This window comes from Ceratotherium simum, chromosome 33, assembly GCF_057802395.1.
Source record: "Ceratotherium simum simum isolate JZ-2026a chromosome 33, ASM5780239v1, whole genome shotgun sequence".
Lineage (NCBI taxonomy): Eukaryota > Metazoa > Chordata > Mammalia > Perissodactyla > Rhinocerotidae > Ceratotherium > Ceratotherium simum.
In genome coordinates, this window is record NC_141932.1 from 3,054,035 (window position 1) to 3,067,896 (window position 13,862).

The 13,862-nt window shown below is 42.9% G+C and overlaps 1 protein-coding gene across 1 annotated transcript; it reads left to right on the plus strand.

Moving 5' to 3' along the window:
* Positions 1-394: 394 nt before the first annotated feature.
* On the plus strand, positions 395-13,433 carry DUXA (double homeobox A). Its single transcript, XM_004439230.1, has 5 exons — positions 395-419; positions 8,497-8,651; positions 9,142-9,250; positions 9,674-9,819; positions 13,335-13,433. Exons 1-5 carry the CDS (start codon positions 395-397, stop codon positions 13,431-13,433), a joined length of 534 nt encoding a protein of 177 aa, XP_004439287.1.
* The last annotated feature ends 429 nt before the right edge of the window (positions 13,434-13,862 follow it).

Below are 13,862 nucleotides of genomic sequence, written 5' to 3' on the forward strand. Positions count from 1 at the left end.
TAATTTAATTAGAAAAGGCCACCACCTCGAAAGATAAGTGAAGAGCGTGAAAAGGCAATTTAACAAAGAATACATATGTATATAATAAACACTGAAAAAAAGATGTGTAAGTGCAATAGTACTCAAAAATGCTCCTGTGATGGTTTAGTTGTAGAGGTTGGTATAAATTATTAAATCTCTACTAACGGACCAAAAAAAGTCCTATCTAGTCCTTCCTGGATTAAGAGGGTCTTTGTTTCTAAGAATTGATGTAATTAGTAGAAGTGAAACATTAAAATCATCAGTAGTGATTAAATAAATGGGAGGGGCCATCGAGCTGATCACATAAAAGCAGCCTGCTGGCCGGTTGTTTGTCTCCCGGTCGAATGCTCAGACCTCAGGACTCTCTTCCGACATGGCCCAAGACGTCTCTCCTAACAGTAAGTGCCCGACCCACCCGACTTCGGGTTTAGTTTCACCGGTTTGGGGAGGAAATTGGGCTGGAAACCTAGTGTGCTCGTCAGAAGTTTTGGGAGTTCCAGTTTCCAAACGTTTCAATAACTGCACTAGGGTTCAGGAAAGCCAATTTCTCTCATGTGATATGAAAATATGCTGTTTTCTGTGCATTTGAGCCTTGGGAATTTCAGAAAGATGCAGACATTCAAGAACTAAACAAGACAAATTCTTGCTTTGAGAAGGAAGATGGGAGAAAAGAGCAGATGGGAAGGAGAGGGAGAGAGATGCGCTAAAAGAAAGGGTGGGAGGCATCCAAGAGTTCGGAGACCACAATGTGCTTGGAATCAAAGCAGCTTCTAGATTTCTCTCTCCAGACTGAGCTTTTCTCCTGAGTCTCAGATCTGTCCATCCAACTGCCTGCTTGTCTCCAACCCAGCACGTTCCAGTGTTCACACCCAAACTCTTCCTCCCCTGCTTTCCCTCGCTCACATTTGCCTGTTGCTTATGCCAAACATCTAGGAAACACCCTTGACCCCAGTCTTTCTCTCATAACCCACCTCTAATCAGGCTGGCAATTCTGTTGTCTTGAACTTCCGAATATCTTAGGAATCTGACCATTTCTTGGTCTATCCCCACCTTTGCCTCTCTCGACTATTGTCAAGTCCTAGTAATTGATCTGTCTGCTTAACCCGGGTCCTGATTCAGTCTGTTCTGAACACTAGCCGTGTGATGTCAGTAAAGTGTCGGTTAGATCACGTCTTTTATCTACTCAAAACCCCTCAGTGATTGCCCACAGTACTCAGAGTAAAAGGCACATGGCCCTGCCAGGCCCTATATAATCTCCCGGCCCTGAGGTCTAGGACCCCATCTGCTTCTGCTTTGCTCCCTCTTCTCCAGACTTTGTAGCGTTTTTGTTAGATCTTGAGTAGGCCAGGCAGGCTCCCATCTGCTATCCCCGGTTCCTGTAACCTTTCTCTCCCGAATGTCAACATTGCTTCCTCTCTGATCTGCTTCACGTCTTTGCTCAGGTCATTTTCTCAGTGAGGTCTTCCTAACAACTTCATCTGAAATTGTGACTTCACCCTGTGCATTCTCCACTTTCCCTTCTTCTTTCCTTTTTGCCACGGAAATATTCACCATCTGACGTACTGTATATTTCACTTGTTTGCTTTTTTATCTCCTGGCTTCCCATGAGATCAAGGATATCCTGTCGATTTTGTTCACAGTGCCTAGAATAGAGTCTGGCTTTAATAGATACTCTAGAAATATTTTTTTGAACAATTAGAATTAGAGAAAAATATTCTGGTTCGTCTTACCAGGACTTACCTGTGGGTAGATGTTTGTCAGGTGAAGAAAGGTAGAAAAATTCAAGCTTTCGTAGGAAAATTAGAAATTTGGAAAACTTGGACCCTCCACCGTGAGCTTGACAATACCCTAATACTTCAAAAACTTTTCTGATGAAAGTCGCAGTAAATTTAATGGATGTGATTTCTTGAAACTGTATAATAAAATGTCAGTTTTTGGAAAATTCGCAGAATTCAGTAAACCATTATTTTAAATCATCAATACATAAGGCTACAAAATCATGCATGGATAAAAGATCCATTCAAAATGCAAGACAAACAAAGGCATTTAATGTAACACAGCATGAAAAAGTTCACTAAAATGGTTTCAGACTCCATATGGCAAGTAACATTTAAGAAAGTTCGAGGAGCTTGTTTTAGAGTGTTTTCAAAGGAGAATAGCTACTGGTATCTGAAAGGCTATTAAAACAGAATTCTTTCCAACTGCCTAGCTCTCTGAGACTGGAATTGCTCAAAAGTCTTCAACGAAAAGAACGTAGGGGCCAGCCCGGTGGCGTGATGGTTAAGTGCTCGTGCTCCGCTCCGCTTCAGTGGCCTGAGTGTTCACAGGTTCGGATCACCAACGCACCGCTTGTCAAGCCATGCTGTGGCGGTGTCCCATATAAAGTAGAGGAAGATGGGCACAGATGTTAGCCGAGGGCCAATCTTCCTCAGCAAAAAGAGGAGGATTGGCATGGATGTTAGCCTAGGGCCGATCTTCCTCACAAAAAAAAAGAACATATTGCAATAACTCAAATGCAGGAGCAGATATAGGAATCCAGCTCCCTTCTATTAAGCTACACATCAAATAGATTTTCATAAATGTAAAACATGCCTCTTCTCTCAGTGATCGTTCTTATTTCAGAAAGTAGTAATTTTTTATAGAAATACGTGATCGTTGTTAGAATGTAATGGGCTTATCAACATTTTAAAATTGATTAATAGGGCCGGCCTGTGGCTTAGCGGTTAAGTGCGCGTGCTCCGCTGCTGGCGGCCCGGGTTTGGATCCCGGGCGCGCACCGACGCACCGCTTCTCTGGCCATGCTGAGGCCGTGTCCCACATACAGCAACTAGAAGGATGTGCAACTATGACATACAACTATCTACTGGGGCTTTGGGGGAAAAATAAACAAATAAAAAAATTAAAAAAAAAATTTAAAATCGATTAATAGATGTTCTCACTTTAATTTTTCTTGTGTGTGAGGAAAATCAGCCCTGAGCTAACATCCATGCCAATCCTCCTCTTTTTTTTTTTTTTTTCGCTGAGGAAGACTGGCCCTGGGCTAACGTCCATGCCCATCTTCCTCTACTTTATATGGGACACTACCACAGCATGGCCTGACAAGTGGTGCATCAGTGCAAGCCTGGGATCCGAACCCTGGCCGTGGGCAGCAGAGCATGCACACTTAACTGCTGCGCCACAGGGCTGGCCCTAATTTTTTTTTAAGATTGGCCCTGAGCTAACATCTGTTGCCAATCTTCCTCTTTTTTTTTTTTTTCCTTTTTTCTCCCTGAAGCCCCAGTACATAGTTGTATATCCTAGTTCTATGTCCTTCTAGTTCTTCTATGTGGGACACCGCCTCAGCATGGCTTGATGAGCTGTGAATAGGTCTGCGCCCGGGATGCAAACCTAGGAACCCCCGGCCAGGGAAGCAGAGTGCATGATCTTAACCCCTACCCCACCAGGCTGGCCCCTCACTGTAATTTTTAATAAGATAAAACAAAAACTCTTTAGGTATTCATTAAATTTTAAGTGTGTAAGTGGGTTTTGAGGCCAAAATGATTGAGAATGAGTGTTCTGGGGTATTTTCTAGACCAAAAAAATTGTGAAACAATTTTCAAGGTTCTTTTCTTTTTGTGATCCAGTCCTCAGTCACAAAGTTGAGTTAATTATGTTCCTCAAGTTTGACGTTCTGGTATAGATCTGAACAAGGCCTCTCTTTTCCTTGGGTTTTATCTCTATCAACATCATTTCCTTAACCACTCCTATTCCTTCCCCACCTTGTCTACAAGCACCCGTCCATTCTAGGGTATTACGTGGCCTTTAGGGTATGTGTCTATTTAGATATATGAGTATCTTTGATAAATACACAGCATTGTTTTGTGTAATGTATTTTATTTAGATTAATTGATCTTTACTGAAGACTTGTTTTTCTCTAATTTTTCATTGAAGTATAACTACATACAGTAAAACATAAATCTTAAGTGTATAGTTTGATTAATTTTTATGTGTACACTGAGTAGGTATATGCATTTTTAATTTACAGAAATAATATTGCCCTGTATATACCTCATTCTACGTCTTCCTTTCTTGACTTAATACTGTATTTTTGAGACCTATCTGTCTTGCTTCTCTGTCATTTTTTCCTCATTATTTTGGTCTTATGCTAAAATTCCATCACGGGCATATGCCACATTTTACTTAGCCATTCTCTAGCGATGGCCCTTGAGGTTGCTTCCACTGTTACTACAAACAGCATTCTGAACAGTATATCATGGAGATCTGGCCGAGAAATGGACTGCAGTGTTGCACTTACTTATGATACTTAATTTTAACAAGCATAGCCTGATTGTCCTACAGATTATCTACAATAAATTACACTCCAACCAGCTCTTTGAAAAGGTTCTGATCTTCCCACCCCACCCCCATCATTGCAAGCATCTGACTTTTATCTGATTTTCTAGCTTTTGAGCAGAAGGTTTTGATTATGATGTCTTTAGTTCCAGCAATTTTTCCCATTGTGGCTTTTCGTATCTTATTTAAGTAACCCTTTTCTATCTCGGTGTGACATAGGTTTTCTTGTACATTATCTTTCATTTATTTTTACCTTTCACATGTTTTTAGTTTGTTTGGCATTTATTTTATGTACTGTACATTGTGTGACCCAACTTCATTTTTCTTCATATAGTAATCCATTTTCTTTGCCCAAGACTAGCGTTTCTCACTGATTTTGGAGGCTTTTGCTATCCCAATTCTCACATAAACAAGGCCTGTTTCTTGGCTTTCTGTTGAGTTCCATTTGTCTGTTTCTGCATCAGTAAGACAGGAAAAATTTTTTTTAATATTCTATTGTTTTATCTGGGTGAGTAAATCTATCATCCTGATCCTTCTTTAACAAAATATCTGATCTACTTTGTGGGCTTTTTTTCTCTCTGTACATTTTAGGTTTCCCTCAAACTAGTATCGGAGAAGCGAGTCCAAAAACATACCCGTAGTCTAATCATGAGAAAAACATCGGATAAAACCCAATGAAGTTCTACAAAATCCCTGCCCAGCCCTCCTCAAAACTCTCAAGGTCTTAAAAGACAAAGAAGGTCTGAGAAACTGTCAGAGCCAAAAGGAGCCTAAGGAGACATGATGACCAAATGTAATATGGTACCCTGGATAGGACCCTAGAACAGAAAAAGGGTATCAGATAAAAACTAAATAAAAATCTGAATAAAGTATGGACTTTAGTTACTAATAATGTACCAATATTGATTCATTAGTTGTGACAAATGTACCATACTAATATAAGATGTTAATAATAGAGGAAAATAGGAGTGTGGAATATATGGGAAGTCCCCATACTATCTTTGTAACTTCTGTAAATCTAAAAACATTCTAAAATAATGTTTACTTTAAAGATCTTGTTGGTATTTTTGTTTGGAAATTGCAGTTCCCTGGTGGGGGACATTTAAAATGTTCACTACCACCAACCGTATGGCAGTGAAGATCCGTTTGCATTACCCACATGCACATGGGTCAGTTCATCTAGGGTATAGATTTAGGAGGGGAATTACCAAGCTGTGCCAAACCCTGTGCCCTGGAGTCGGACATGAACTGGATTTTGACGCTGCTCTCAGGAGGCTGTAACTTATTGGGCTAAAACATGGCTCCTGGGTTGAAGACAGAGATCTTTCTCAGTTTTGATCTCTTTGCTTCTTTCCTTTCTTATCTTTCATCTTTCTTTAGTTCTTATTCATCTCCTCCTCCTCTTTGCCCAGCCTCAACCTACCAGTGTCTCAGGAAGCCCTAATTTTCTTATCCCCTCCCCCATGCCCTAGGGAGTTGGTCTGGGTTAGTTAAAAGTCATTGTATATCTACTTCAGGGCTTAGGGTTCCCTTTAAGCTTTTTTACTCTGTAGGAATTTTCCTGCTAAGAGTGGATCCAGTCAAGGACCTGTGAGCTGAGAATAATGTAAGTGAAGGTATAAGACCAGCGGGTTCCTACAAGGGTTTTTAACCTAAGGCCAACCCCAGAGCAAATCACTTTGCCATTAGAAAAATTCCATCAGAAAACAAATTCCATCACAGACTATTTGGAACTTCTCTCCAAGCCATCATTTCTCTTAGTTTCTGAATAAATATTTTGATTGGTTTGGTGTGGGTGAAGTTACTGCGCAGTGTTTTGGGGTTTTTTTTTCATCATTTTTTTGCCAGAGGTTTATTCAATAACTAACAACTGTTTGTGAGTAGATATTGTGTCATCCACAAGTGTACAGGGCCCTGGGCTTAGAGGGGCCCTGGGCTTGGTTTAATGCTCTACTATTGCTATCATGAAATTTTTAACAAATTTTTTGAAAAAGGGGCTCAGCATTTTTATTGGAAGATAATTTATTGGAACATTTGCACTGGACCCCACAAATCATGTAGCTAGTCCCAATTATATTCACTAGGAATTCCAGAGTGAACAAGACAAACAAGAATGTCTTGTGGAGCTTCATTCCAGAGGGGGAAAACGCAGAGACAAGTAAACGCATGGAAGATGATTTCAGACGGACATAAGACCAGCAAAGGAAATAAGACAGGGTGAAGTGAGAGTGTGGCATGGGGTGTGGGTGACCTTAGACTGGAGGGTCAGGGTCTCCCCGGACCAGACTCTGAGAAGACAGTGCTCAAGCTGAGACCTGAGTCACGTAAAGGAGCGAGCTAGTCCATCATCATGGGAAGAGCATTGCAGGAAGAGAGGGACAAGTACCAAGCTCCGGAGTAGGAAGTAGTCGGCCTGGTTGGGGGACAGAGAGAAGTTAGGTGTGGTGGCTGGACTACACGCTTATTCCAGGATGTAAAGCCAAGTGGGTCATTATATGTGATGAGGTCAAAGATAGAGGCAAGAACCTGATCGACACGGTAAGATTCGAGAGGAATTATGGGTGATGTTAAAGTTAATCTTCCCCTTTCTATTGAAGCACAATAGACCAGTGGGTAGTGGACTGGGATGCAATTGCAGATTTAGGCTTTCAGGAGGGACAAACAAAAAAGCATCCTCATGGTCTGGGAATCCAAATGAATTCTTTATTTATTTATTATTTTGTGAGGCAGATCAGCTCTGAGCTAACATCCATGCCAATCCTCCTCTTTTTGCTGAGGAAGACTGGCCCTGGGCTAACGTCCGTGCCCATCTTCCTCCACTTTATATGGGACACCGCCACAGCATGGCCTGACAAGCAGTGCATCGGTGTGTGCACAGGATCCGAACCCAGGCCGCCAGCAGTGGAGCGCACGCGCACTTAACCACTACACCACGGAGCCGGCCCCTGAATTCTTTATTTTGCTGAAGGAGTGTAATGGGTAGCCACGCTTGGAGTTTACTGGATCCTCCAAAATATGGAGTTTTGACTTTTCAGAGAGTGACCTCAGAAATATTGCACAACTGTACCAGAGATAGAAAAGAAGTAGGATTCAATTTGTTCTTTCCTGTGAGGTGCAAATCAGTGCAACTCAGCGTGTCCAAGTCTCCTCTTCCTATGAATACAGCTGTTGTGCTTCCAACTGAACCTCCAGCATCCCCGGTAACTTCTTATCTCAGGTCACTGAGTCTAATTCTGTTTCAAAATCGTACTTTGCAAAACAAATGCCCAGACTTTCCAGATTTGGCTATTTCAAGGAGGTGTCCCATATCTAAAATCATGTAAGGTAGTATTTATTCCCTACTTGAAGATTCTACTGAAAGTATGCAATTTCTTTTTCATTTGTTTTTATTCTCCTCATAGTGTTTTAAAAAATATTTTGGAAACTGATCCCGTTTATCTGCTACTGAGGGCAATGGACCCCAAAATGAATCAATATCTTCCTAGGAATTTTAACCAGAAAAACTAAGAGAGGCTTACTCGTCCCTGTAGCACATGCTCTTCATTTCTTTTTTCTTTTCTTTTTTTTTTTTTTGTGAGGAAGATCAGCCCTGAGCTAACAGCCATGCCAATCCTCCTCTTTTTGTTGAGGAAGACCGGCCTTGAGCTAACATCTACTGCCAATCCTCCTCCTTTGTTTCCCTTTTTCTCCCCAAAGCCCCAGTAGATAGTTGTATGTCATAGGTGCACATCCTTCTAGTTGCTGTATGCGGGACACGGCCTCAGCATGGTCCCACAAGCAGTGTGTCCGTGGGTGCCCGGGATCGGAACCTGGGCCGCCAGTAGCGGAGTGTGCGCACTTAACCGCTAAGCCACGGGGCCGGCCCTTGTATTGTTCTTGATCTGAATGAGCAGAACACATCATTTGTTCATGGTCTTTGAAAACAGAAGCTCTTGACGCCCCAGTCACGGCATTCAGATCAGCTGGAGAAGATGAAGAATCACCCTTGTGTGTTTAAGGGCTTCGTAATTGTAGGAGAGCTCTTTCCTGGTGGGTTCTGGCGGATTCCAAACAAGCAAAAGGAATGAGAGACAAGCTTGAATCTGAAGTTTGAACGTATAAACTGGCCTGTTAAATGCTTCCTCTCTCCTAATCTCTCCACAGAGACCACAGCGACAAATCGTAGACGCAGCCGTGCCAAATTCACGGAAGATCAATTGAAAATCCTCGTCAACGCATTCAACCAAAAACCTTACCCAGGTTACGCTACCAAAAAAAGACTTGCTTCAGAAATCAACACTGAAGAGTCTAGAATCCAGGTAATTTACAAAGTCTATATCTCCAAGACTAGAATTAGAAAGGGAAACCATTAATTGAGCACATATTATGCACCAGTGTGCTAAGGGCTTTGTGTGGAGTATCCTGACGCTCAGAGTGAACTCATGAGGACGTTCCTCTTAGTCACATTTCACAAATGTGGCCACTGAGGATGAAAGAGCTCAAAGGAATGAGGAGGAAGCGTGTAGATACACTTTCAGAGAAGAGGAAATGCTTGAGCTGCTTCTCAAATGCATAATTTGCAGCATCTATTTATTAACTTAAAAAAATTGTTATAGAAAGTCATGTTGGGACCAGATTATAAAGGTGCTAAATGCCAAGACTTGGCCTAAGACTTAGTTGAATGTGACAGATATGTGTAATAAACCTGAGCTTCGGCCTAATAAGAATCACTCCCTTTGGAGAAAGGCAGTGACGAGGCTGAGATGACGTTAACATATTTAATTCCCTCATTTTCTTTTCTTCGCTTAGATTTGGTTTCAGAATCGAAGAGCTAGGCACCGATTCCAGAAAAGATCAGAACCTGAGGAGGACTTAAAATCAAGCCAAGATGAAGATCACCCTGAAGAAAAGATTCGAAGTAAATAGCCTGCTCCAGTCTTGTTCCCCAGCAGAGCCTCTTGGGTACCCAAGAGCCTCTATCGTGGAACCAACTACTACTCTGAGTGGGAAAAGAATGTTCTCTCTCTCAGGGGCTCCTGTTCAGGGTCTTCAGGTGGCAAAGGGTTCAACATGGCCCTTGGAAATTCTTCCCCCCATGGTCTGTGGACCTTCTGAGACCTTCCCCTGCTTACCCTATTTCCATGGGAGTCCAGCAACCCAGCCATATACTGTGTCTCCTCTAGAACCTTCCACCTTGAATGGGCCGAGACAAGGCCCTTTCAAGGAAAAGCAACAGGTTCCAAATTTGGTGGAGACTGTGGGACATGTTTGGGTTCCTTGTTTGAATGTGTAAACTGATCTCCGAAATGTACTTGACCCCTCAGTCTCACACCTGTCCTAGGTAGAGAAGACAGACGGTGCCGTACCAGCTACACTTCCTCCCAGTTACACACCCTCATCGAGGCATTTATGAAAAACCCATATCCTGGGATTGATTCCAGAGAGCAACTTGCTAAAGAAATTGGAGTTCCAGAGTCGAGAGTCCAAGTAAGTGATGAGGAATTTGTTCCATCTTCTAGGGATGGAGAAGTGTGGGAAGGGAAGCCATGCCAGTCTTGAGCTGTTCATCAGCAGGCCAGGCACATTCCACTCCAGGGCCTTCTCTCTCCGTCTGTAGGTTCTGCCCCCAGATACCCACGTGGCCCGCTCTCTCACACCTCCTTCAGTTCTTTCTGTTATAATTGATGTCATATTCCTTGTGCTCTGAACAGTGCCTGACACATGACACTTAATAAAACTCTGTTGAATGAATGAAAGAAAGAATGTCACTTTACACTGAATATGGCCAGGCATTTTGTCTAACATCCTTATAACTGTCATGTCCTTCAGCCTTTCTGATTCTCCCATGAGGCTGGAATTATTATGTCCACTTTAGAGATTTAACATTTATCTTAGAGAAATATAGGATCCTGATGAATCCTAAAATGGAATGTAATTCTGTCAGAGTGGTGTGGTGTTTGTGTGTTTGTGTGTGTATGTGTATTTATTTATTTATTTGAGGAAGATTGGCCCTGCACTAACATCTGTGGCCAATCTTCCTGTTTTTTCTCCCCCAAGCCGCAGTACATAGTTGTGTATCATAGTTGTAGAGTTGTAGCTCTCCTATATGGGAGGCTGCCACAGGATGGTTTGATGAGCAGTGAGTAGGTCTGCGCCCAGGATCCGAACTGGCGAACCTGGGGCCACCTAGCGGAATGTGCAAACTCAACCACTACACCACCGGGCTGGCCCCCATGTATGTGTGTTTAAACCAGTGCTCCCTCCTGTTACTAGGAAATTAATACACATCAGCTGGTCTGACACACCTTTCCCTTTCCCTCTCCTCTCTTCCTTTCTCTTTCTCTTTCTTCTTTCATATTGCATTCATACCAAGCACCTACTGTGTGCTAGGAACTGTACTACATAGGGATGTATTCACAGAGAGGAACAGAAGTAGCTCAGAAAATAACAAGAGAGATGGGCGAAAAACTAACAATTTCTATAGTGTGATTATATGTCACACAACAGTCACCTCCTAGACAAAGATGAGTGAATGGATGGTTGTGTTTGGTGTAAACAGGGAAGCAGATGTATCTGGTCAGAAATAGTTTCACAGAGGAAAACTTGAGCTGGGGCTTGCAAAACAAATGGAAGTTCCCTGGGGGAAGACCGGAATAGAGGGCGTTAAGGGCGGCATTTGTGGCAGACTGCCATCCTAAGAGCAGTCCTATGGATACAGAAAATTGTAAATTTGTCCATAGGCTGGAGAACTAGGGTAACATAGGGATACTGATGGAGGCCTCACGCCTGGAGCAGTTGTGACCAATTGATTGAAGACCTTATGTTCAGGTTGTGAATACGCCATCTTCCATTAGCCTGTGAGCTGTGAGATGGGGCTCATATCTGATTAATACCTGTGTGCCAAACAGTGAGCAGAGGTGCTGAAGTGGATTAGACACATGGCAAATGCTTGCTAGAGGAATTTATGTTTTCTCCTTTGGGTGGTGGAGACGTGCTGAAAAGGTTAAGGCAGAGGAGAGAACATGCTATAGTTGCGCTTTAAAATAGCTGCTCTTGGGCCGGCCCCGTGGCTTAGCGGTTAAGTGCGTGCGCTCCGATGCAGGCTGCCCGGGTTCGGATCCCGGGCGCGCACAGACGCACTGCTTCTCCAGCCATGCTGAGGCCGCGTCCCACATACAGCAACTAGAAGAATGTGCAACTATGACATACAACTATCGCCTGGGGCTTTAGGGGAAAAATAAATAAATAAAAAATTAAAAAAAAAATAAAATAAAATAGCTGCTCTTCCTCAGAGTGAAGAATAGGTTCCGTTCTGGAGACAGGAAATAAGTTAGGCAATGGGTGAAAAGTCATAAAGAGGAGGATGAGACTTGGAAATGAGTTCTGTTTAAGAAACAACATGGACATAGATTGATAGTATATATAGGGATGGGGGTGGAGGACAGGGATGAGAGAGAGAGACGAGACTACCAGGAAGATATGCTGGGTTTAGTTGGATGGCTGGCTGACATTGGTGTTATACATGAGGAGGACTGGGTTCCAGGAGAATGAAAGGAGTTCCACGGGGTTGGAGATGTCCGCCTGAGACATTCAGAATAGATATTTAAGAGGCAGCTTCCATGAGACTCCAAAGCTCTGGGGAGAGGGTTGGGTAGAAGACAATGTGCCACAGTGAAGGCTGGGAGACTTTACAGAGAAGATGGATTTAAATGGCAGACTGACTCTTGAGTAAATTGTTTGGTGTGATTCTGGAAGAAGGAGAAATATGAGTTGGGAGAGAGAGAAACAGAAGTCAGTGGTCAAACAAGAACCCAGTCACGTCCTAGTGTAGCTGACCCCATATCCTTTGGGCTAGTTTTCTCCTCAGAATTCAAAGCTGAACATATTTTTTCCTTATGAAATCAAGATATTGGTGGGTGCATAAATATGAGAAATCTCTGAATGCCTTCCTGAACAGGGGACTAATGCTCACAGATACCATAAGCAGGTCAGATGGAAAAAGAGATTTCTGGTTCAGATGTAGAAACTATATCCAGGGCTACATATGTGCAGCTCTTCCAAAACAATCAATCATTCGTCTGGAGAGTGGCATTTGCCTTTAGGAAGGAGGTGAAAGTCTCAGTGATATTATATGACTTTGCCAAAGTCTGGCTTTTGGACTCCAGACCTGTGCTTATTTTACTTGCAGCTTCTGTGAAAATCAAATGTGGTAGCTGTAGGGACCCGGCCCTGTGGCGTAGCGGTGAAGTGCGCGCTCCGCTGCTGGCGGCCCGGGTTCGGATCCCGGGCGCGCACTGACGCACCGCTTGTCAGGCCGTGCTGTGGTGGCGTCCCACATAAAGTGGAGGAAGATGGGCATGGGTGTTAGCTCAGGGCTGATCTTCCTCACACACACACACAAAAGTAGCAGCTGTGGAAGACGAGGGTGTGTGTGTGGGTAATATATAAATAGATGACTGTTCATAAAATTATATTATTGGAAATCATATTATGATTACATGTATAGGTAATATACATGTCTAATATACGTATATGTGTATAATTTATGGGCACAAGCAAGGGATAGCAATTAATTGTCTTGTGAGATAAAAAAATGTCTTTTAGACAGATAGTACTCTGTCTGGAGTCATGGGAGAAGAGTAGGGATTCTTGAGAGGAAGAAAAAAAGATGGAAAGAGAATTCCAGGCAGAGAGGAGCTGCAATATATAGGAGTGGCACTTTAGGGAAAGATCAGCCCTTGTAATGAGAGGATTCTGGCAACTTTCAGGACATGAAGCCCGTCCCTAGATCACAAAGGTACCGGGTTCAAGGTTCAGAATTTTGAGCTTTATCTTCAGACCTGATAGACTTCTCTAGATGTCATATGGAATGTCAATAATGATTTTGGAATTAGGCCTAAAATGAACCACCTCTCCCTCCCCTTTGCCTTATGAAAAAAGCAAGGGTGAGGCTTACATGATATCAGTTGTTTTAATCAAATCTCTTTGTTTTACTCACTCAGATTTGGTTTCAAAATCGAAGATCTAGATTCCATGTCCAGAGAAAAAGAGAACCTGATGAGGCCTTAGAACAGAGACAAGACCAGGGACAAGATCCCTGAGGTGAGAGAGTTTTAGGTAATCAGCCTGTTGTTCCCAATTTGGCTCACAGGCAGAGCCTCCTGAGTGCCCAGTCCACCCACATGGTGGAGTCAACTCCAACTTCCTCTTGGGAGGGATGGGTGGAAGATATTCCTACTCAAGTGCCTTATTGGCTCCATGAAGTCCAGATTGGTCACAGTCCCTGAAGACTCTTCCCAAATCTGTTTCTCCCAAGGAATTCCACTGCCTACTTTTCCAGCCAGAACCCAGAAACCCCGTTAGAATGTGAATTTTGTTCACCCAGGTCTTCTCAGCCCCTGGTAAACAATCAATAAACTTTTGTGGAAGGCATGTTTGAGTTAATGGAGGGATGAATCCTCAGGTGTTCTGCCAGGGGCTGGCTAATGCATGGTTTTCCCAGGAGGTAGTAAGTTCCATATTGGACTGGA